At 50.3% G+C, this 20630-nt stretch overlaps 1 protein-coding gene across 3 annotated transcripts in view; it reads right to left on the reverse strand.

Annotated features, from left to right (window-relative positions):
• Window positions 1–1111: 1111 nt before the first annotated feature.
• Window positions 1112–20630, reverse strand: part of WASF2 (WASP family member 2) — a 32224-nt gene continuing 12705 nt past the window's right edge. The window contains exons 2-9 of one of the 3 annotated variants that reach the window (XM_048327101.1): window positions 16445–16593; window positions 12480–12614; window positions 11820–11973; window positions 10637–10754; window positions 9738–9868; window positions 8214–8369; window positions 5877–6397; window positions 1112–5450 (exon numbers count right to left, since the gene is read on the reverse strand). In XM_048327101.1, the coding sequence (XP_048183058.1) occupies window positions 5293–5450; window positions 5877–6397; window positions 8214–8369; window positions 9738–9868; window positions 10637–10754; window positions 11820–11973; window positions 12480–12614; window positions 16445–16574 (1503 nt within the window). In that variant the 5' untranslated portion in view covers window positions 16575–16593 and the 3' untranslated portion in view covers window positions 1112–5292. Of the gene's footprint in view, window positions 5451–5876; window positions 6398–8213; window positions 8370–9737; window positions 9869–10636; window positions 10755–11819; window positions 11974–12479; window positions 12615–16444; window positions 16599–20630 lie in introns of all 3 variants that reach the window. The other 2 variants (XM_048327100.1, XM_048327102.1) reach the window with 2 other exon arrangements.

The raw sequence follows: 20630 nt of genomic DNA on the forward strand, positions 1-20630 counted from the left end.
AAAAAGCAGAGAGACCACCTGGCCACGGCCGCACCCATCCAAAGGCAGCCAGGAGCTCCAGTTGCTCCTCCCAGGCTCCAGCTGGAGCCAAGAGCTGGGACATGCAGCTCAAGGGAGTGTGGAAGCCCCAGAGCTCCCTCCTTCCCCTGCCCTCTGTGCCCCAGCATGACTAAAGGCCTTGCTTGTTCAGGAGCTGGCAAGGCCAATTAATCTAATGAGGTTTTGCAGCCAGGGACCATTGTCAGCCAAGAAAGGCACAGCGTTGCTGAGCGAGGCACCGGTGTCTCCTAAAGCCAAGGGAATTTGGCAGAGCAAAGCCCGCGGTAAAAGCAGGGATGAGGAGCAGCAGGGACAGAGCCTTTTGTTGCTCTTCACCAACCAGCAAGAAAACAGAGCCCCACGGAGCAAGGCCAGATGAGGCACCTGAGCTCGGGGCCAGCAGCCACCACTGCCAGGCACATTCACTGCACGAGGGACCTGGAGCTGCAAAATGGAGGCAAAAAGCTGCTGCAGCCCCTTCCCAGCCCAGCTGCAGCGGCTCTGCTCTATGGCTCATTTCCTATGGCAGGGAGTGCTGGGGGGAGGCTGGAGGCTGCTCCTGGATGGGGCTTCCTTGGTGCTGTGACCCTCAAATTCCCACTGTTAATAGCGCTCACTCCACCTCGGCACGGGAAAGGTGTCTGTGCCGATGGTGTTTGCCAGACAGCTCGGGATGCGCCAGCTTTCCTCGGCCTCCACCTGGGCAGGACACAGCCGGCACCTCCCTGGACACTGGGCTTCCCAAGGGACACCCTGGTAGCTGCACTGAGGACACAAGGACAGGCACGACTGGCTCCGGCGGCCCAGCACCTCCCATGCTCCCAGGAACGAGCCAGGTTTGCCCAGAGCAGCTGTGGCTGCCCCTGGATCCCTGGAAGTGCTCAAGGCCAGGCTGGACGGGGCTTGGAGCACCCTGGGAGAGAGGAAGGTGTCCCTGCCCATGGAATGAGATGAGCTTTAAGGTCCCTTCCAGCCCAAACCTTTTCATGATTCCAAGTCACACACCAAGCCCCTGCAGCCCCTGTGCCAGGCCCAGGCTCACACCCCCACAGTAACACACACAGGCACCGACTGGATAGAAAGGTTTTATCAAGTTTTAAAAAAGAATCAAAAAAATTATTATTTTTTTTTTATACATGTACATTACAAAAAATTTGCAGTTGGGATCTTCATCCAGGGGTTACTGAGCTGATTACTAAAAACAACGAAACAAAGCAGCAGGAAATCTGGCTTATACAGCAACTGACAGGGAAAAGCAGACATTACATGGGAATACAGAAGGCAGGGAGTCTGCACTGGGATGTGCAAGTATGGACCAGGGGCGGGCTCTGATCCCCCACACCCACTGCCTCCCCGCAGAGTCCGGCCATCAGTGTTTATTTTGCAGGGGTAAAAAAAAAACCCGACAAATCTACAGTATTTTGCTCACAAGTTGGGGTTTTTTTTCTTTTTTTTCTTCTTTGTAAGTAGAGTTTCACTGCTGAAACTCCTTTGGTCTGAAGTGAGGAACCCCCTGCACCCTGAGAGTATCCATCAAATGTCACCCTTCCGACCTCCAGCCTGGCTGGGTCCGTGGAGGGCACTTCCCATCCCTCCTCTCCCACCTTATCTCCTGCTCAGCAATAAACCCCTAAGATACAAATGGAATAATTACTCTTATAAATATATTTATATCGTGTAGGAAAATAAGGCACTTCAGGAGGGGTTACAGCTCGTCTAATTCTATGACATTCTAATCAGGAAGAAAAATGGGTTAGTTTCTGAAATGAATTAAAATGAATGTTAATACAGTAATAAAAACATCGGATCCACTTCCACTTCAAGGCTTTGTTTAAAAAGGAAGAGAAGAAAGCACCCCCGAAATCCAACAGCAGTGAAACCTGACCCGGGGCAGCTGCATCTGCCCTGCCAGGCAGCTCCCTCCCAGAGCCCCTCCAGGGCAGGGACTTCTAAAAGAAATACGTTAAATAAGTTCACGTTGTGGGGAAAAAAAAAAAAAAAAAATTCCAATCTATCCTTTCCCTGAAATGACACTCTGCACGATTCCTCAGCCATCTGGGACCTCCGCGAGCCCCTTCCCTGGCTCTGATAAGGAGAGGAGAAGCAGTGAAGGTCACCGGCTGCGGCGGCGGCTCCGGGCTGAGCCCGGGGAGCCGGGACGAGGCTTTCCCAGCGAGGGGAAGGGGGGCGGCGGGGGAGAGGCTGCCGGCAGCAGCAGCCAAGCACTGCGGGCGAGGACACCGCGAGAATGTTTAACCAGCGAAGGGAAGGCGGCCGTGCCTGCCCGGACTTGCAGCCCCGAGCCAGCGGCTCCCAGGATGGGCGGAATGGCTGCAATGAGAGAGGGAGGCTGCTCGTAGGGAGCACCAGCTCGTGCCCTGGGCTCCGGGAAACGCTCGAGGCTCGCCCCAGCCTCATGTGGGAAGAGGGGAGGAAGGAGTAAGAGCCCACGACACGAGGACAGAGGTGGTAGGGCAGCCCTGCACTTCCAGCACAGCTGCTCTCTCTTGCAAAGGTTGGTTTTGGCACCTCTCCTCCTCCCCTACTGCTTTCAAAAACATTGAGCTCACTTGGTGGCCCAGAGCTTTGCGATTTTGCAACGATACTCAGAGATGGTCCCTCTAGAGCAGCTGTTTCTCAGGGATCCCCGCACAGGCTAAGCCTGCTTGGCAATCAAAGATTTAAGAAAAAAAAGAAAAAAGAAAAAAAAAAAAGCCCGACTCAAAGGAGATTTAAAAAACACTCCAACAACCAACCTTCCCTACCTGTCCACAACCCTTCTGTTTAGGATCCTGCAGTTTTGATTCCTGCCCTGGGATGGGATTTGGGAGCAGAGGGTGTTTCCAGCAGGCTTGCAGGGACAAGGCAGCGTCCCTCCCACTGCCAGGAGGCCGGAGGAGCCGGAGGAGCCGGAGGAGCCGCCTCCGCCCGCGGCCGTGCCCACACAGCAGCGTCCTTGTGCAACAGACACAGCGTGAGGGACTGTCCCCAGCACGGCCCTGCCTGACACACCATCCACCGGAGCTCAGGGAATATGGCACTTTTCCGTATTTCAGGCGACAGGAAGACTCGCTCCCCTTTCCCAACAAGGGCTAAGTCTAGTTAAGGCAATCTCAAATTTAGCCAGGTTTGGCATTTGCGGGCTCCTCGCTTCCCTGTGTGATCCTGCTGTCAGCCCGGGTTAGCTCAGGGCCTGTTGTTCCCGGGAACTTGTCTCTGGGAGCAGCCGGAGGAGGATGCTCTCAGAAGGAGCAGCAGAACGAGGCAGTGCCTCTCTCATCCCCTCACCCAGCTTGCAGCAACCATCCCTTTGCATTTCCCAATCTCTCCACTGCACCATGGCTCACCTGCACTCCAGAGGTTTGTTCCCTCTTCCAGAACCTGGAACTAGTGCTGCTCAGATGTTCCCAGCCCACTGGGATGCCCTGCTGCCTATGCCCTCTGCAGCCTGCCTGCAGACAAAGCCTGATGGCGCAGCCATCCAGGGAATCTCTGGGGTCTCACTGGGTCCCAGCCTGATCTGCACCCCAAGCCCATCCTCCAGGCCTTCTCTGCCCTAGCCAAGATTAAAATGCACGCACACACACACAGGGAATCAGTAAGAACTCGATGGCACAAGCTGAAGCCATCAATCAACTCCCAAGCAGGATTTCCAGCAAACCTCGGGCAGGGCCCAGCATTCCAGGTATCAGCAACATCATTAAAGGAGGCGAGGCAGGGAAGAGAGACAGGCACAGGCTGGTGAAATACTTCAAGAAAGGCAAAAAGATGGGAGAGTTGGTCTTAGTGGGACACACATCCCACAACAGCTGGACCCATAACCTCAAAAAGGCTTTGGAATTGCTTTTTGCATGACCCTTACTGAGTCATGTCCAAATTAAAATACACATCAGGGGTATCTGGGTTAGATTTCCAAGATATGCTCATATTCTATGTAAGGTAACATAAAACAGCAATAAAACCGAGGTCAGCTAGTTCAAATTCCCCATTTTCCCCTGCCAGTACTGGATCTATAGTGAGCAGCCTGGGAATTAATTCACAGGGTTAGTGAGGAGAAGAAACGTTCTCTTAAAATTAACTAATGAATTATAATAACAAAATTAGGGTAAGTTAGGTCTGATGTAACGGATGGGCAACTCAGCTCACACACATGACGTTTTTAGGCACACAAACTCCCCTCCCTAGGGGGAAGGGAGAAGAAGCAAAGGCAATACCAGCATTTAAGTCCCTGTGTTAAAAGTACGGTCACCCCGCTAAAAAAAGCACCTCTCAAACTGCCCTGGCCAGGCCAAAGACCACCACAGTGCCTGGTGTTCAGAGAACCCCTCCCCACCCCATCTCCCTGTCTTAGGCACTGAATTGGGAATTTTAAAACACAACCTCAGCATGAATTGGAGAAAATCAGCCTGGTGAGGTCTGGCCACCGCTCGGAGCTGACCACAGATGTGTCTCAGTGGGGCAGTAGCTCTGCTTTCCCAGGAGTGGGAAGCTGAGCAAGCCATCCTGCCCTGGTTTTACATCCCTCTGTGCAAGTCTCCTCTTGGCAAAGCAGTCCAGGAGATTTGAGGAAGGTAAAGGCAGCTTCTAAAATAAAAAAAAGTCCCTCCTTACATTGCACCCAAGGCACTCAGCAGCCTCGGAGCAGGGAAGTGCACCCCACACAGGGTGATCTGGAATTAATACTTAGGGGTCAGAGGGGAAAGAATTGTGCACCATTGCCAAAACCCTGATTATTTGACAGTGGGATGCAGCAGAGAACTGACATTTAAAGCCCATTTTCTTGCAGCACCACCAGTATTCACTGGCAAGGAAGAGCCATCAGATCAACTGTCTGCTGTTGCACTGAGAAAACCAGCTGAAAATGTCCTTCATCCGAAAGGCCATGCGGCCGCAACAGGATCATCCATCTTTACTTTAAAAATCCCTCAGGATGGAGGGTTTATATGTGCTCTGCCTGGTGGCATCAAAAATCTGGAGGTTTAGCTCTCTTTTAAATAAGCAACCGTTACACCCCCTCCAGCTAAATCCCAACGCCGCATCCTCAGTGTCCGTGAGGAGACCTTTTGGAAAGGCAGAGCACAAAGTCCTGCCAGAGCTGGAGGGGGAGGGAGAAGGGAGATATGCTGCTGGTTGTCTGAAAACCCTTGGCACATCTTTGGTTACTGGATGGAAAGGATGTGGTGCAAGGTTTGGCCACCTGATTCTGTAAGAAGTGAACCCAGGAGAGAAGGGAAGGAGGGGATGGGAGCTTGGCTAATCCGACCACTCATCCTCATCGAACTCGGAGGAGTCGTCTTCGGAGTCGCTGTATTCCACCGCGATGCGGCGCGACAGGATCGTGGCCACGTCGTTCCCTACAACATCCCGCTTCTCCTGCTCCCGCTGCTCCTCCACCTTGCGCAGCTGGAAGCCTGTTGGGAAGGAGGGAATGGAGGGGATCATCATGCTAAGGTCTCGCTCACGCTGAAATCTCCCTTTGTCACAGTGCTCTGAGCGAGGCAAGCTGGGAGTGCTGGGGTAACACTGATGGTGACAGCCAGGACAGGCTGGGTGGGGAGGTGGAATGGGAAGCAAATCCCTTCTGTGCCCCTCCGAGGGGTAACCCCACTGCTGTAAATTCCCCAACAAACCTGGATCACTCCAGTTCGGGCACTGCCATCTCCAAAGGTGTTGGGGGAAGCATAAAACCCAGCAAGGTGCTCATGAGGGTGGGCAGACAAGGAGGGACCACAAGGGACAAGCCTTGAGCAGCAAGGCAGTCACACTCCTTCCAGGAGACAGTTCCCAAGAGTTTTCCAGAGGCAAAGGAGAATGCTGGCGTGGAAACGCAGCCTTACCTTGCCGAATAGCCGAAAGCAGATCACTCCTGGCATCGCTAACTGCAGGCAAGGATGACTTGGGCTTGGATGTGGAGGTGTCGGAGGGTGGAGGAGGGGGCGGGGGGCCGTCCAGGCCGCTGGAAGCCAGGGGTGGTGGGCCGGGAGGAGGCGGAGGGGGCGGCGGGGGTGGTGCAATCCCACTACCCGGCTGCAGCAGCGGAGCTGGGAGAACACTGGAATAGTCAACTGCTGGGGGAGGTGGGGGAGGTGGAGGGGCAGCAAACTCGGGGTGAGGGGGGAAAGAAGGGGGCGAGGGTGGCGGGGGGGTTCCCGGGGAGGGGAAGCCCATGGGAGGTGGTGGAGGGGGGTTGTTTTCCATCAGCGGTGGTGGGGGAGGAGGAGCTGGAGGGGGAGCAAAGCCCGGCCTGGCTGCTGAGGGGGATCCGATCGGAGGAGCTGGTGGCGGGTGGCTCGGGCTAACCAGGCTGGATCGTTTGGGCCCTCCAGAACCTGAACCTCTTTGGTTGTCTACAGGATAGCTGTGGCAACAGAAGGAGAGAGACAGGGAATTAGTCTTGAGGCCAGATCAGACTGTAGAGTCTCAATGTTACTGCAAATCATGTGTGTTTGCTGCAGTCCAGACAAAAAAAATCCAAGTTCCAGCTTCTAACTGATGTTTCCATGAGACCTGACTCCTTGGTTTTAGTTCCCTTGCACTGTTTCTTTTGGCCTACACCTCCAGAACAAAGGAAAGCTTCTAGGGATAGCAGGAATGCTGTCCTCCATCCCATCTCCCAGGCTGACAAGAACATGAGCCACCTCACCTCTGTCAGAGGCCCGGCAGGCATGTCCAAGCTCAGAGCAGCCTCCTGGCTCCAGAGCTCCTGCCATCACCCCTCCTCGCTGAGGTCAGGCTTGTGACACGCCAGGCAGGGATCAGGGATGCCTGCAGGGATAAACCCCACGAGGAGGGCGGGGGTGCCAGGAAAGCATATGCTCTGAACACCTGCTAGGAATGGATCTCCTCCCTGGATTCCACGGCTCGGAGCTGCAGTGCAGCAGCCATGTCTCAGAGCTCGCCGTGGGGAGTGAAGGAGAGGACATGGAAACCCAACATGGTTTATGGAAAACACCAATGCATGAGGGACTGCATCTCCCATTGTGGAGACTCTGTTCATCCCAAGGCCCCCACTGCCCATGTGACAGCGTGACATCCTGTGTAAGGGAAGCGCCAAACTGACACCTCCTTCCATGGCAAGACAGAAGTATAAGGTACATTTGCCACAAAAACATCACCATTTTTAACAGTGCTGATCCAAAACAGACTCCTGGAGATCAAATCTACCTCCCAGGGTTCCTTAAGAACAACCATCAAAACAAAACCAGAGAGGGGAGATCTGTGGGGCTGGGCAGAGATCTAAGCAACTGCACAAGGCAGTGAGAGCTTCATCTTAGAGCTCGTGTCTGCTCTGCCCGAGAGGCACAGGCTGCAGAGTGCAGTGCTGGGTCTCTCTGACACATCAGAAGAGCCTTTGCTGCAGCATTGCTGCCTTTGGATAAGAGGGAGACAAGCCAAGCAGCCCTGTGTATCAGACAGACTTTCTCTTGTTCCTCTTGACTCTGTTTTAATGTCTTTAAAAAATAGAAAAAGTCTACTCTTGTTTTGCCCTTTGCGTCTTGAGCCACTGCTGGACCATAACTCTCATCTCTGGAGGTGCCTGGGAGTCACCATTTCATTCAATCCGAAGTAAATGACCTGAACTTGCACCCAAGTCTCTGGGAAGGAGGCAGCTGCTGTGCCCAAGTCCTTGAAATTTAAATACATCTCCATCTCCAGTGCCCACGTCGTGTGTTTCTCACATATCAGAGCAAAAGAGGTTAAAGAAGCTGTTCTTTGCAAAGCTCTGTCATGGAATAGCCTGAGCTGGAAGGGACTCACAGGGACCATCATGTTCAGCCCCTGGCTCTGCACAGGACACCCCCAACAATTCCAAGACGTGCCTGAGAGTGTTGTCCAAACGGAACACAAGGAACACAAGTTCATGCTATGGAACAACTGCACTGGAAAACCCCGGCAATGGAGCCAAACCATTCACTGGGACACCGCTGGGGAATAAATCTGCTCTAGTTCTCCCCTTCTGCCTGGGAATGGTGACGGTGGCTGGGATTCATGGAGAGCTGTGCTGCCTATGCCTCTGTCCCTGCCTGCAGTTGCACTTCCCTTCCAGACAGGAGCATTCTGGTTCCCATACAACACCCGTTAGGAAGTTCTGCTGAACTATCTCAGCCTGTCTCATGTCATCCTTTTACACCACCTACTACTCCTTGGTGACAGAAGGGATCCCGTAGGCTTACCTAAATTCCACCGGGGGTGGAGGCAGGCTGTCATCTGGGAATGAGGGAGGTGGTGGCACAATAGAGTCAGTCTGTGGCGGTGGCGGGTAGCAGTTCCCATCCATGCTTTCGCTGGAGCCGATGCTGCCGTTCTGATACACCATGTTGGAGGGGTACCTGGGAAAAGCAAGATGAGCAGTTTGTTTAAAGAGCTCAAGGCAATGCCTAAAGCTCATTTTTCCCCCAGAAAGTTGTCCAGAGAGGTTGGCTGCCCCATCCGTGCAAGTGTCCAAGGCCAGGTTGGATGGGGCTTGGAGCAACCTGGGGTAGTGGAAGGTGTCCCTGCCCATGGCAGGGGGTGGGACTGGATGGACTTCAAGGTCCTTTCCAACGCAAACCAGTCCGTAATTTTATAACGTTAAAAAAAACAACCTTTACTTCTCAAAGACTCTGATATGGAGAACCACACACACCTGTATGTGTTTGCTCTACATAATTCTTTGGCTAAAATTTGCTCAGGTGCTGCCCTGTTTATTGCTGCCACACACCGGAACAGCAGGAGTATGTATTTTAATAAACAAGCAAACACCTGAATAAATCCATTTTTCTTAACACTTGATTTTGTGAAAACACTTAAGAGTGTTTTGACCAACTTGGACTTAAAGAACTTGCAGTTACACTGAATATCATCAGTGGCAAAACCAGGAGATACTCAAAGATGCCAAAAAATAAGCTTGAGAGTAGAATATCGAAATGGAAACCGCAATGCCATTAAAACAAGTATCCGAAGCTGGAATAGTACTGAAAAGAGACTCTCACACTTTCAGTGGACTCATTTCACTGTGGGGTGGGGGAACCACTCCATTTTTGGGGGCCCTGGACCCCAAGTGAATCCAAATGCAAGAACACGCTCACATGAGAAAAGAGAGGAGCAAGAAAATGGTGCTGTTGTGCTGCTCGATTCCCCTGCTAGAAACCAAACCTGTTCTCCTATTAAACTAAAAGCAAGTTTTATTTTTAGCTGGAGAGTGTGATTTAAAGAGAGATTTTTTTCTTATATGAAAGGAAGCTGCAAGGAAAAAGAGGATTGTGGGGAATTCGGTCTGCTTCCAGCCTTGCTGGTGTCAAAAGTTAAATGAATTCCCAAGCCAGAAGTGCTAAAGAGAGATCTGTAGCTTGAAATACTTGGATGGGGACAGCCCCCGCTTCAACTTTAGGGTGTGAAGAGCCATTTGTGAAATGTAACAAAGCCATCACACAATGGCACCGAGATGCCACCCTCGGCTGGGTGTGAGGGAAGGGCATCGCCGTGGGGCAGAGCCAAAGCTCCCAACACCTCTGTGCCCACAGGCAGCGAGAGCAGCCAGAGCCGTTCCTGCCACCTTGTTCCAACCGTGCAGCTCCCTGATTTATTTGGCAAATTTTAAATCAGCAGACGGATTTACTTTGGAGAATCTGATTAGTGGCAGTATCGATCCGTGGATCCGGAGGAGCTGCAGCGCAGGGTGAACTGCATCCCAATCACCCAGCCCCAGACTTGCTTACCCAGCAGGACCATGCTTGTCCTTTGACTCGACAAATTCTTGTCCCATTTTCAGCTTTTCCCACTCCTCTTTCCGGGTTTTGATTTTCCGTGGATTCACATTTCCTCGGTTCGGATTCTCCTTTTTCTCTTTCTAGGAGAGGAGGAATCAAACACAAGCTTTATTTTGCTTTAAATTCACTGGGAATAGAGAGGGACAGGACAGACCTGGAGCAGTTACAAGAAGACACATTCTCAAAGAGGATTTTTAGTTTCCTTTCCTGATTGCTGCACTCTCCAAAGATCTTCCATATAAAAAAGCTGGAGCACAGACAACATAAAAAAATGCCAGACAACATCAGGCTCCTCAGTGCAGCTGAGACACGATGCCATCATCACCCTCTGGCACGAGCAGCTTGAGGGCAGAGTAAAAGCTTGGTTTCCCACAACAATTCAGGTTTTGGCCTCTGTGTCGAGACACCCAAATCTCACCTTCGCCCTGATGGTGTTCAGTGTTCTGGGGTACAATATGGACACTTGCCCACAGAGAACTGGGCTTTAGATGGCCTCACTCAGGATTCTAACACACCCTAAATCTCTCTTTTGTTATTTTTCATTGAAGAATCACAATCTGTTTTCATGCTTAGTGCTCCAGTTGCTCAAAAGCTACATAAAGCATGTTAAGACTGCATCTCTTACGCTATAATTTAACATTAAGGCCCAAAGACAGTGGCATTTGGAAAAACCAATTAGAGGTATCTTTGTTTTCTTTTTTTAATTAACAAGGTTGAAGGTAAACCAGATAAAAACTTCACTGAATTGATCCCTCAGGAGTCCCAAAGTGCAAACCTGAATTTTGGATAGCAAATTTGGAGTCCAAGATTTATTAACACTTCCCACTTCCTGTTCTTCCCTTCCTCACCCTATGTTTCCGCTTCTCCTTCATGATATCCTTGGTGTCCTGAAGCATTTTCTCCTTCCAAAGGTCGAAGAAATATGAAGGATTTGTGTAGAATTTAAGCGCCTCTTTGCCATCATCCCTGGAACAGGGAGGGGAAAAAACCACACAGACAAGGATCAAGTCACGTATTTCTTTGTGTTGAAGGAAACACAAGGCACAATCTCAGACGATGGTTTAAAGGTGCAGTGAGATGGTCAGAAGGGCTGTTCTTGCCTCTGCCCCCCCATTTCAGAACATCCCAGTCATCCTGGCACTCCCACTTCCCATCCCTTTTGCCCTCACACAAACCCTCCATTCCTCAGCACCTGAAGAGCTCAGCTGCTCTGAACAATCACCAGGAGAGAGCAGGTCTCTCACTTCAACTCCCTTTTGTTTGTGCAGTATTTTGGTGTGAAAAAACCTCCTCCTCCAGCTCAGGAACCCTAAATCAGACCAGCAGCGTCCTTGAAGCTCCTGAGTGAGCGCACACACACTCCCTCTCCTCCCACTTTGCAGTGCAGCCGCGTCTGGCAGGAGACAGCTGCCTCCAGCTATCTGTAATTACTTTTTACCTGCTCAGAAGATATTTATGGATGTGGGATAAGTCTCTGGATTCTGACCCCCTTTACTTGTACTACCTACAAGATGGAATCAGAGCGGGACTGCTCAGAACTGGTTACACAGCCAGTGTAGGTCGCACCAGATGTCTCAGAGCAGGCACTGGAGGCCACAGGAAGCATCACCAGGAGTCTGCTGCACCCACCTGGGTGAGAGCCACCTCCAGGTGAATGCTCTGCACCTCGTGCTGCGGCTCTTTGGAAAGGAGCCATGGGGCTACGGTGCAGCACAAGAAAAATGCCTCATCTGCAGCACACCCAGCATGGTTCTGCAGTGCCAGCCACACCTAACCCCAAGGCAGCCACGGAAGTGACAGCAGAAAACCAAAGACACAATTTCCTAGCTATGTTCGTTTGTATGACCTCAAAAGCAAAGTTTCACATAATCCAAAGGACGGAGATTTCCTGGTGGATTTCAGTTTAGCAACTCAACTTTCCCAGAGGAAACAGCTACTTCAGTTCAGCACAGGATGGGAAAGAACCTTCCCGGCAGGTTGGGAGGAAGAGGTTCCTCTTTGCAAGGGAACAAGAAGGTGTTGCAGCCCTACCTGTAAGGTGAGAGGATGTTGAGAGGTGGAGGAGTATTGCAGGTCCCGTAGGTTTCGAGGACAGGCACAGGGAGAGAATCTCTGTCAAAGAGCTTCTGGTCCTGAGTGGTGGAGCTTTTGAAGGCCTTCCTGGTGTTAATACCTTGCAGGGAGACTGTAAGGAAGAGGAGAGAGCAAGTGAAGAACAGCTTGACCCAGGCCAACAACACTGAAGCCCAAGCAGTGAACATCTGATTGCAGTTGGAGTTCTTGGCATGCTTTGCACTTCTTAAGGTCAGGTTCCTTTTCCCACAGATCCCTTGGGCAACCCATCAAATCTCCAGCGTGCTGTGCCAAGATCCGCTGCTCCATCCACACAGCCCTCCCTCGAGCGGCCCATGGGGTTGGAACCCCTGTGACCAAGCTCAAGCAGCTCGTCCACTGCCACCCAGCTGCTGGAGAGTGAGATCCCACATGGGGAATCCCTGAAGAGCAAAGCTGGACCTGGCCAAAAAGGCTGTCCACAAGTGCTCTACTGGGAGGCAGGGAACAGTCCCTCTTCGCTCCAGAGAACACATTCCACCACCCAGGGCAGTGTCACGCTGGGTTTATGGTGCTGAACCAACCACGCTGACTCAACGAGAACCTTCACCATGGTTGGCCTGTGCTCCACTCCATTACCTTCCTCCTCTTTGGGATCCAGCTGAGTGACTTTGACTTGCAAGCGGTCAACTCTCTCGACAAGAATGCTCACCCGAGAGGCAAAGGTGTTGGCTTGAGTAAACAACTCCCTAAATATGTCTTCTGCAGATTTACCTGCAATAATAAAGTGTCCACATTACCCTCATGAACTACATCAGACCATACTCAGTCTCCGAGCTTGTTTTCTTGAAGAAAGAAGAAAAAGAAAGAAAGAAAGAACCAACCACTCTTCTTCTCAAGTTTGTCAGGGTTGAGTTTAACATCCAGGAAGAAAACGCTTTGTTCCACCAAAACCTGGCATTTCCAAGGGATCTTCAAGCAATAAGGAAACAATTGAGACATACTTTAAAGTCAATTAAAACTAAACTAAAACGAACTAAAAAGGACTGACAACACTACACTAGTCTGAATGTGGATGGATCTGAAGGTCCTTTAAGATTCTCTGCTGTTCTGTTTATTAGACAAGGAAATACAGTTAGATTTTTATTGCTCTGGAGAATCTCAAAGGCTCCCAGTCTCCAGCAGGCCTGCCTCCAGGGGAGCTGGCACATCTTTACAAGCTTAAAGCACTCTGGAAGTAGAGAGCAGACCCAGTCCTGGATCCCAAAGCTGGAGCTGTAACCGCAGCTGACAGCACTGACCCTGCTGTTCCTTCAGGTGGCACTGTCTGAAAAATCGATGCATTCACATTGATTCTAAATCAAAACCAAAAGGGAACTTCTCAGTCAGGGACATTCCCTCTCAAACAGCCTGGACTACCCAGTGGGCTGCTATGACAAGCACCATCCGTGGTTCGGGCCACGAGAGCGCCTGGGGCTCGGATCAGGAGCTGCACCAGTTACAGGAGTAACAAAATCATGCCCCGTCCTTAGGAGTTTAAAACCTACAGTGCAACAAGAGATGGCCACAGGTAGACAGAGGTGGGAAACCTGGAAGAAACCCAAGAACTTTCAATGAGTCCTGTCTTTTTGTTCTGCTCCCAGGCACAAACCAAGCCAGGGAGCCCCAGCCACGCTGAGGACAGCGCAGAGCAGACTTGGCACCAACCGCAGACATGGGCCCATGGTGTTCCCACTGATGGGAAACATTTCCAGCCACGGCTGCTGAGTACAAGGCTGCTCCCAATAAGCAGTCTGGTTTTGAAGTGCATCATCATATGGTCAACAGTTTGTTCTGGAATCTGTTACTCCTAAAGATCCTCTCCGACATTCAGGAAAGAAAAACCAGTTGGAAGTCTAATTTCAACAGCAATTTTGGAAAACGTGGCTGTCTGCAGAGTCCCATCAGAGAGACAAAGCGCCCCTTGCACAAGGCAGGGCGAGGGCATCCCCAAAGCCCAGCTGCACAAACACTCCCAGCTATCTAACCTGACATATCAGCTCCTTGTTCCTGCTCCCAGGAGATCTCCTTACACTGCCAAGCACGGTGAACGGGCCAGGTTAAAATTCAACCTTCTCCACCCCTTTTAGTGGCAATGCCAGGTCCAAGTGTTTGTAGAAAGCAAATGCTGAAGGTTAACTTCAACTGACCTCTTCCTTCTACCCTCCCAGACAATGCAGACTCCACATATGCTCAAGTAACAAACTCAAACTCATGAGAAGGATTTTATGTTTGGAAACCTAAGGGCCACGTAGCTCTTGCTGTGGCCATGTTTCATGAAGCACTCTCCATGTTCAACATCAGCACACATCTCCTATTTGACCAAAGAGAGCAAAAATTTGTCTGTGGGAAAATGCAAAACCTTCCAGCAACAGCTCAAAAAAAGAAAAGTTGTAATTTCATTTCTACTTTCACAACAAGTGAAAAACATTTCTGAATTTCACCAGGAACTGCAACAAGCACTAGGGGAAAAATTAAGTCTTTGGTATGCAAAGTATATTTCAAGTATCAAACACTATCTAATAGCACTTTCTGTATTGGTTTTGACCCTGGAGGGAGAAGAAGGGATGGTCGGTGTTCCCTTGCCTGTGTAAGTGCAGCTGCAGTTATCACCCAGCATCTCACATGTCGCCTGTGCTTCATGAACACTTTTAGATGGGGTAAGACAGAGATTAATTTTTTAGTTTAGTTACTTTGACTGCAGAAGTTCAGCTTACAATCAGAATTATCTTTGTCATGCACTGTCAGGAAGACAGACGGCATGATTTAATAGGTCCTTCCATCTTTAGCTTGTGGATTCTATAAAGTAACACAAAACCGTGCAGTCGACTTATACAAAGTGCTCCCAGCTGCGATAGTAACGAAGGGTAAACTCACTGGAATATGAAAGTTTGACAAGATTTATGTTTGCATCTTTGTAAAGAGACTGTGGTGCACCAGGCATGGCTGATTATTCACTTGACAGGGCTGTCACAGCCTACTGAACCTGCTCTACGTTCCTGTACTAGTCAAGGTACAAGAAGAGAGTGAATTTGTTTCTTGGAGGAGAGAGGAAAGAGTGGGGGGCAGGAGTTTGGTCATTTGGGTGGGAGCGTAGCCTAAACATTGCTTTATTTAAAATACTGCTGACCCTGGGGAAGTGGATGGTGCTCAGCATTTCCTTCCCATCTGCCTTGCTCTCCTCTCACACCACGTGTCAGCAGGAGGCTCCTCTCCTCAGTTTCCCCTCCAGGTACCTGTGACTGGTCCAGCAGCTCACATCTTCCCATCCCCACATCCCAGCTCCCAGGGTACCTTCCCGAGGAAAAAAACAGGCTGCAATTTGGCTCCCAGCGCTTCAGAAACAGAGAAGCTTTGAATATCTGTGCAAAGAAGGTCTAAACCTGTGGGATCTGGCCAGGGCTGTCACACTAACCCACAGCGTGTCTCCGAACAGGGATGAGCTTTCCCTGCAGCGGGGCTTTGCAGAGCTTTGCTGCCTCCTTCCTCACCATTTCACATGCACGAGATGGATTTCACTCACTCTCCACAACCATCTTGGCTACCAGACCTAACAAATGAACAACAAGGGCCAGTTGAACGCGAGCAGAGAGCCTGGTTTCGCCTGTGCAGTGACATTTCTCCAACCCAACAGAATGTGACACCGACTGGCAGCAAACACGGGCCCAGATTTCAGTGACAGCCATGGTTTGCACTGCTGGAAAGAGGCTGCACCCAAACTTTGCCTGCCACATGGCGGAAGACAAGGGCTTGCTTTGCAGAGCAAGCAGAAGGTCTTGCAAACACCCCAGAGCAGCTAAACAATAGATTAATTTGATTATCAAAGTCTCGCTTCAAGGACAAAGGTGGTTAATCAGAACCCAGAGCATTTCAACAGAGTATGGAGTCATCCCGGAGAGACCACAATTAACTCTTCGTATCTCCTGTGGCATGTAGGCCTGTGTTTTCCCTCCAGCTTTTCCAAGGCTATGGGTCAGCCCACTGGAGAGCTAGCTGAGCCAGGCATCGCTTCAGCTCATGCTGCCATTTGAGTGAGCAGCCCCAAACCACCGACGCTCTGGAGGCACCATTTGGCTCAGACGGGTCTTTGGTTGGGTCTCACAACGCAACAAACAGCAGCAGGGGCAAACAGGAGCTTCTGTGTGGGGGCTTTAATTATCTTCCATTAAAAATAAGACTACTGATATGGTGTAGATTCAACAGAGTCAAGCTCCATTTAGTAGCACATGCAATTACAGGCACGTTCTCTGACACAAGATCCTGCCTGCTCCGAGAGCCTCCCATTTTACAAGCCTGAGTTGTGCTCCATCCTTCCATCTGCAGTTTCACTGCAGCCTCTCACATACACACACACATACACACACCCCCCTCCCCATTTTCTCTTAGATAGGAAGGCAGTGGGACCAGGGATATGAAATTAGCATCAGATTTCTTTAGGAAAACATTTTAGCATTACCCAGGGAAGGCAGATGGGGGAGAAATAGGAACACGAGAGTAGAAAGGGAGCTAAATAAAGAGCAGTAGCGACTCCTGAGGGCAACGCGCAGGCTCGCCATGGTACTCACTCAGGCTGCCCAGCTGTCGAATGACATTTGCCAGGGTGATGTTGGTCACGCATTCCAGCTCGCTCGGAACGCTAGGCAACGTCTGACGGCACAGGTGCCTTGGCTCAATGTTCCTCGTTACTAACGGCATGGTGGACCTGCTTCAGGCACTGTTCTGAAAGATGAAAAACAACCCAAAAAAGAAACAGGAAAGGATTACTCAACCGCAAATTCCAGGCACACCAGAGCCATGGTGTTCGTTTTTCCTGCTCTCAAATGGCTTTATTTATAAGCCTTCTTTCCCCCCCTCCCCACCCTGAGAAAACTGGTTCATCAGAAATAAAGATCCTCCTGTTCTCTGGCTTGCAGTGACAGCAGAGCCCCACCAGCCCAGGTACAGAGGCAGAGATGGAGAACTCCGCATCTTCGCCCACATTCCCAGCGCTGCTGGCAACGCCGCAGCCGTTGTTCCCTTCCCACCCATCCACTGCCCGGATAGGGCTCCCGCCTCCCACGCTCACACAGCGCCTGGCGTGACTCTTACAAGCTCCTCTTCAGAAACATTTCAAACTTGCAATCAATAGTTGCTTAAACCGAGGAGATGAAGTCAGGAGATGTTATTATACAAAAAAAGAAAGAACAAAACAGCTTCTCCCAGCACACCAAAGCACGTGTGGTGCCTCCCTCCTGGCGCAGCACGCGGGGCTCTCCTGGAACAACAGGAAGCGCTTGCAGCTGACCAGGAAACTTTCTGGTGACTGTTCCTTATCCTGCAGGCTGCACCCCTCTTCCCTTGGGAAATCCCCCGGGGATGAGGTTTACACTGGACCATTGTTTTCGTGCTAGAGCAGTTTAAGGTTGAGGGAACTCTAATCAGGATGCAGGACTGGAGTGTGCTCAGAAACAACTCAGGACTGATTGTACAACAGGCAGGACAAACTTCCAGTTCTTTAAAAAACTAATAAAATAAAAAGCCTGAAGAAAACCTAAGTGTCCGGAAGTTATGCTTTGGACAGAAAATGCTTTTATGTGCAGGTCAGTGCCTTGAACTAACAAAAAATCTCTTTACTAACAGGCCCAAACGCTGAAGCATCAAACAGCTCCCTCCCAGATTGTCCAGCTCCAGGAGGGAGAAGGAAACCTGGGTGACCAGCTCACTACAAGGAGCATCATACATGCCTGAAATCTTTAGGACTAAGTGAAAGCAAATACATCCCAAGTTCTTGATTAATTTATAAGGGGAAAGAATCACTTTTCTAGGTCAGCTGAGGAACAACCCAAGAGAAGCAGGCAGCTCCCATGTGATAGGCATGTGGATCTGCTCGGGCTGGGTGTAAAAATAAAACAGGAAGCGAACAGCTTGGGGAACATGGCTTCCTGTCACCACCAGCAAAAACCCAAGAACCATAAAAAATCAGCTGTTTGCTCTTGACTTTGAGCCACCCTTTGATAGTCTCTGTGGCAGCTGGCAGCTTATCTTTGAGGTCCAGGAGTCCTTCCTGGATGCTTTTCTATCAGGGTGTTAAGAGGAAGAAGTGGGCATTATCCCTCCTAATTACCTCACAAGCCAGATTTTGAATTGCTAAATTTGACCCATTAAGGCAGAGGAGTTCAAGAGCCGCAGCACCGGGCGCTGGGATATCTCCCAGACAAGCAGATGTAGGTTGCTACCATTTTGCAACGCCTCGACACGAGGGATTTCACAGCATCTCAGAATGCCAGGATGGTTTGGGTTGGAAGGGACCTTAAAGCTCATCCTGTTCCAACCTCCTGCCACGAGACCAGGCTGCACGGAAAGGGTCCCCAAAACTGAGGACCTTATGGAACAGGCGAGTGAGATCTGCGTCCAAATAAATAAAAGCAAGACCCTCCAAGGATCGAGTACGTGTTGTTTTTCCCCGTGTCCACTGCAGCCACCAGGAACTGCGGGGATATTTAAAGAACAGGGTGAACTAAGGAAGGGCTCTGACCTTCCCTTCCCAACACCCCGTGTTTTATCGATTCCAGCCCAAGCCCTACAATCTTTTGTCAGCTTTAGTGCTTCATGCCAGACAAACTTTCCCAGCTCCCCCCAGACTGCAGTCTGCACCAACAAGCAGCTCTCATAAACAAGGCAGCATTTGCAGGCTGCCTGCATCCAGCTTCTCCCCTGTGCTTCCCCAGGGCTCGGCCAGGGAGCACATGCGGTGGGATCTGCAGAGCTGGAGTGGACAGCCTGGCTGGAAACCTTCCAAGGTGGAGGACAGACAGAAGGAAAACAGCAAGAGGAAAAATAAGCCTGGAAGTGGGGGATGAGATGTGAGTGTACTGTATAAAAGGAGACAAAAAAACCCCCCAAGATGATTGGTAGCGTGGTTGGATAAATGCAGGTAGCACTGATCTCTGCAAGGATGGGGAAAACAGGACAGAAAACGGGAGTAGTAGCTCAAATACCAACAAAAAAGGCTCTGGATACGTGCCTGTATACAGTCACCCCAAAAGTGTCTGCCTTCAAAGCATGTTTTGAAAGTAAAAGCAAAGAGTAGTGGTGAGAACTGCATTTTTTAAAAGAAAAACTAAGGTAGAGCACATGTACAGCACAAATTTGCACTGGTGCAAGACAGCAGAGATAAAGGCTAAGAAAAAGACACCCTTTATAGCCCAGCTCATCAGCCACCCCCGCCCTCCCAGCCACACTACACTGTAGACACGAGTTTTGCCCTCATGACCTCCACAGCAGCGCTTCCCAAGGCCACGGGGACAGCTCTGCTGCCCCTAAACCCAGCCAGGATCCAGCAAACTAAGAGATTAAATTAACCCTGTGGAGCATCAGAGATGATCAGGGCAGGACGGGCTGTGGACAACCACCCTGCTCTCCCAGCAGCTTTTGGGTAAGAGGCATTTTAAAGCAAAAATTCCTCTCTTCCGAGCAGAAGGACGAGGAGCTTCAAGATTTTATGAAGGAAATCTAGGACCTGCAAAAAGAGCAGGTGATGGCCCCACAAGAACACTGTTAGACCTTGCTTCTTCCTGGAGTGTTTGGAGGGTAGGGATAGAGGTAACAGCTAATGGGCTCCTGTAAAACCTTCTTGCCTCGTGAGTAGGTGGGACAAAGATTAATTGTGTGGATTGGAAAATAAGTGGTGTATTTCAAAAGCAGGAGTCAGGTAGGGCAGAAAACCAGGTGTGGAGAAAGGACAAGGTATGAGAGCAAAGGGTGAAGGAGGAAGAGGAAGCAAAACACTGGAGGCAGCGCAAGGCATGAGCTGGGGGCAGGGAGGGGACACAGTAAATGAAAGAAGGGACAGAGCTGAAAAAGCTTTCTGGGAGGCTCGTGCTGTTATTCTTTAAGAGAGTCATTAAGGAGCCGAATGACAGCACAGTGCCAAGCACGGGCCATCCAGAACCGCTTCACTTTCTGTGCTCAGGGCATGACAGCACAGCAGAATTCCACCCCGGCTGGCCAGCCTGGTCATCAGGCATTAGTCACTGTCACACAATGACTGCAGACCATATATTATAACTAAATCCTACCATTCAGATGCAACTTAAATGAATTGCAAGGCCGAAAATCCTTATCTTTGGGGCAAAGATAAGCGTTTCCATTTGCTTATGAATGCTGGAGATTAGATTTGTTTCAGAAGTAGAGTTTTGGGGTGCAAACACTGTTTTTAAAGAAGCTGCAAGAATGACATGGGCACAGAGGACCTGCCCTGATTCCTGTGTAACAGGAGAGGAGATCAAGTATGTTAGAAGTAAAAGGAAACTGCCTCTAGAAACAGAAAACTCTGCAACAGATTTCTAATGAATATGGAAAACAAAGAAAGGCATCAAATTGAAACACAGTGCAAGGAAAGAAGTTCAGTGATCTCTGCTGGCTGGGAGAGCCATAAGGAAAATCCACAAACCCTGCTGCATCAATCCACATTCAAAAGGCTCATCCTCCCAACCACTGTGCTTCACACCTTCGTAAAAACAAGGAAACAAATGATTTTCCTCTCCCACTTGAACCAGACCCTTCCTACCTGCTCCCAAGCACTTTCTCTGAAGCCTCCAAGTCATGACTTGAATCACAGAAAGCTCCAAGCCTTGTTGTGACGGCAGTGACTAAAAGCCAAACCATCTGAAAAGCCCAGCTTCACCCTGCAGCTCCTTTCCCCTTGCTGCCCCACCTCCAGCTGGGCATTGCCAGGATTCCTCATAATTTCCCTCTCCCAAAATGCTTACG

Source organism: Corvus hawaiiensis, chromosome 23, assembly GCF_020740725.1.
Source record: "Corvus hawaiiensis isolate bCorHaw1 chromosome 23, bCorHaw1.pri.cur, whole genome shotgun sequence".
In the NCBI taxonomy this organism is placed as follows: domain Eukaryota; kingdom Metazoa; phylum Chordata; class Aves; order Passeriformes; family Corvidae; genus Corvus; species Corvus hawaiiensis.